Source organism: Gavialis gangeticus, unplaced genomic scaffold (assembly GCF_001723915.1).
Source record: "Gavialis gangeticus isolate Ggan-Ray unplaced genomic scaffold, GavGan_comp1, whole genome shotgun sequence".
Taxonomy (NCBI): domain Eukaryota; kingdom Metazoa; phylum Chordata; order Crocodylia; family Gavialidae; genus Gavialis; species Gavialis gangeticus.
This window is the reverse complement of record NW_017729008.1, coordinates 27,550,508-27,554,371: the sequence shown is the minus strand read 5'-3', so window position 1 is coordinate 27,554,371 and position 3,864 is coordinate 27,550,508. Positions and strand designations below refer to the sequence as shown.

The 3,864-nt window shown below is 46.4% G+C and overlaps 1 protein-coding gene across 1 annotated transcript in view; it reads left to right on the top strand.

The window, feature by feature from the left end:
* SEMA3D (semaphorin 3D) overlaps positions 1 to 3,864 on the top strand; it is a 245,719-nt gene that overhangs the window by 203,976 nt on the left and 37,879 nt on the right. The window contains exon 13 of the mRNA XM_019509509.1: positions 1,444 to 1,666. Coding sequence (XP_019365054.1) covers positions 1,444 to 1,666 — 223 coding nt within the window. The remainder of the gene's footprint in view (positions 1 to 1,443; positions 1,667 to 3,864) is intronic.

Sequence of the window (3,864 nt, the reverse complement as noted above, 5' to 3'; positions counted from 1 at the left end):
CCCCCCCCCCCCCCGGGACTTCTACTTTTAACACTGGTAAGAGTTACAACAATAATGAAAGTCAGACAGTTTGGAGATTTTTCTTCCTCGTATTACTTGATCATTTATGGATGAAGACTGTGCACTCTTGATTATCCTAATGCCTGTTGGAAAGAATTTTAAAATGTGTCATGAACAACATGCATCCTGCTGACATGTACAATTACAGTACAGTATTCCTGAACACCGTGCTTAGTGCTAGTGATACAACCGTATGACCTGACCTCATGCTCTATGCAGATGGAGGAGAGAACAGGACACTTCCAGTAATGGTTTTAGCATGTATTTACTAAAGTAACTTTAAACTAGAGGCAGAGAGGTAGCTTGAAATTAGTTTCATTAGAAGAGTTTTGCAATGAGGCAAAATGCCTACTAGATAGACCCTTATTACTAATTGCTAACATATGCTGCTAACCCTTATTATGCAATTCCAGCAAGTGGCTGGCACTCAGAGCTCTCACTGAACTCATTTGAAGTTCTTCCTGAGAGAGGACTGCTAGATTGTGTGGGGGAAAATCATCAGCAGCAATTACACCATGTGTGTATGTGAGAGAGAGAGTTGGACAAAAAATATGATTTATAACTCTGTGGGTGCTTCTAGATGAGCTGCTTACTGCACAGTTGGTCATTACTACTGCACAGTAGCGTTGCTGGGCATAAACTGTGATGCAATGCGATGCTACTGCCTAGTAGTAACGAGCTATTCCACAGTAGTAACGAGCTACTGCGCAGTCAGCATCACCAAGCAACCGTGCCAGGACGCTACTGCGCAGTAATGCCGTTTACTACACGGGCATTTAGTACTTGGTCATGCAAGTACTAAATGACTGTGCAGTAACAACTGCGCAGTGGGCATCCCATGTAGATGCACCCTGTAAATGAGTGGGATGGAATAAATAAAACTTAAGTCAGTTTTAGCAGCCCAAGAGCAGTTCATAGGAGAGAAGGGATACATAGAACAAAATACAGAGTTGTTGGATGTCGAAAGTACATCTTTACACTAGAAAACCAGTTGGAGCTTTTTCCAGTAAAAGGCCAAAATCACCTGACCTCTGGCAATCAGGATTTACAACCAGACAATCCTGATTTTATAGCAACTATTCTGTGCATCATTGTGTTTGTTTAGAGATATGTTAATTAATGTCACAGCATCCAGGATGTTTAGAAAAAAAAATAAAAGGTTGCATCCTAATGCCATAGTTAGGCACTTGAATAAGTGGCCTGTTTTTGCAAAGGACTGAACAGACTTCAGTGAAAATTGGACAGAATCTTGTGTGTCAAACTCTGCTTCCAGTTGAGCCCGGTGATTTTTCATTTAAAACTTTCCTAACCTGCAAGCGAATCCTGCAGATTAATCTATATTCTTTCCTAATATCCTCTCCTTGTTCTCTCTCTTTTGTTCAGTGTCCAAGCAAAACCTATGACCCACTTATAAAATCTACCCGAGATTTTCCAGATGACGTCATTAGTTTTATCAGACGTCATCCACTGATGTACAAGTCAGTTTACCCGGTGACTGGAGGACCTGTATTTACGAGGATCAACGTCGACTACCGACTGACACAGATTGTGGTGGATCATGTTATGGCAGAAGACGGTCAATATGATGTTATATTCCTTGGAACAGGTATGTGAGAGCACTCTTGTCATATTTCTGCATGGGCAATGATGCTGAACAGTAAAAAAGGATGAAGAAGACCATTTAAGACATTTTTCATTAGAATTTTTCCATTAGTTTCATTGGGATCTGAATTAATCCCTTCATCATTGCCACATAGGTCACATCCAGAAGAGGACAATAGGTGGTTAAAATGGGATGCAGGCAGGCTTTAGGCATCTAAGTCCAAATCAACAATTCAGACCACGCCTATCCCCCCAGGTCAGCAACTCTCTAACCCTGGAGGCACCTTAAACATCCTGGGAACTTTCCAAGCTCCCTTGGTCTCTACATTGTATGCGTGCTTCGAAGTTCCCAGTCTGAGCAGCCAGGTGCCTAGGTCCTACCTTCTCCCCACTAGGATTCAGGGTCAAGGAGGAGTAGCACCAGCATTCCCAGAAGGACACGATCCAGTAATAATTTGCAGAGCGTGGTTCTCACCCAGCAAGAGGGCCAGCCACTTTCAGTTTGGCTGCCAGGCCTTTCCGTGCATTTTACATTACAGATAAATAATTCTGACAGAATGGACCTTAAACCTGAACTCTGTACTCCCAGTAAATGCACTGAATTATAGAGCTAGGTTTTTTACTTGGCTGCTGTCCTGGCCCCATGACCTTTGACTAAGGCCAGTACTAGGTTTCTGCTGAGCCTGGGATTGCCACCAAAAAAGCAAGGCCCAAGCAGTCATTCCTGGCCTGCATAGGCCGAATCCCAAGCTGTTTGGCACTAGAGAGAACTTAGATAGGTCCAAAATGCAAACCCCAGTCCCATTCTCAGGCTCTTCTGAGACAGCATGGGGATGCTCTTGGGAGATATCCAAGTGGGTTACATTGCCTACTAGGGCTGTGTGGAGATTTGGTCCCTGATTTGATTCAGTGGGCATTCGGCCTGATTCAGTGGCTGAATCTCCAAATCTGAATCAAATCAGGCGAATCTCTCCGAATTGATTCGGGGTGATTTGGACATAAAGACAGGTTTAATGTTTTTTCTTCATACCTCTGGGTAGCAGGAGCTTGTGACCGCTGCAGTGCTGAGGTGGATGGAGCGTCCCACAGAAGAATGGGGGGGCTCCTGGGGTCACACTGCAATCACACTGCAGCTGATTGCCAGGCTGGGGCGGGGGCATAGGGAGGGGCCCACTGCACTCCCCGACAGACCTGGGTTCGCTCCATTCACCCCAGTATTGTACTGATTACGAGCTGTACCTGCTATCTCAAGGTATGTAGAAAAAACTTTTAAAGCTGTTTCATAGTTTCTAGGTTTGGAAGGGACCTGAGCAGATCATCAAGTCTGATCCCCTGCCATGGGCAGCAAAGAATGCGGAGGTCAAACGACCCCGGTTAGGTGATTATCTAGCCTCCTTCTGAAGACCCCCCAGGATAAGGGTGAGCACCACTTCCCTTGAAAGTTGGTTCCAGATCCTAGCTGCCCTAACTGTGAAGTAGCGCTTCCTGATGTCTAGCTTGAATCTACCCTCTGCCAGCTTGTGACCGTTATTCGTTGTTACTCCCGGGTAGTGCTCAGGGGAACAGGGACTCTCCTGTTCTCTGCTGGTCCCCCTGATAAGTTTATAGATGGCCACCAGATCCCCTTCTCTTGTGGATGCTGAACAGGTTTAGGTCCAGTAGCCTCGCCTTGTAGGGCCTGCCTTGATGCCCCCTGATCACGCGAATGGCCCTCCTCTGCACCCTCTCCATGTTGTCCACGTCCCTCCTGAAGCGCAGCACCCAGAACTGGATGCAGTACTCCAGCTGTGGCCTGACCAGTGTCACATAGAGGGGGAGGATCATCTCCTTGGATCTGCTTAAGATGCATCTGGGGATGCATGACGAGATACGGTGGGCCTTCCTGACTGTGTCCCCACACTGCCTGCCCATGTTCATTTTGGCATCAATAATGACTCCAAGATCCTTTTCTGCCTCTGCACTAATGAGAAGGGAGTTCCCCAGCCTGTAGGTGTGCTGCTGGTTCTTCCTCCCCGGGTGCAGCACCTTGCACTTGCCAGTGTTGAATCCCATCCTATTCTCATCTGCCCACCCCTGTAACCTGTCTAGGTCTGATTGCAGCCTATTCCTCCCTACATCCCCCCACATCTTAGTACCATCAGCAAATTTGAACAGGGTGCTTTTTACCCCCTTGTCCAAGTCACTGATGAAGATGTTGAACAG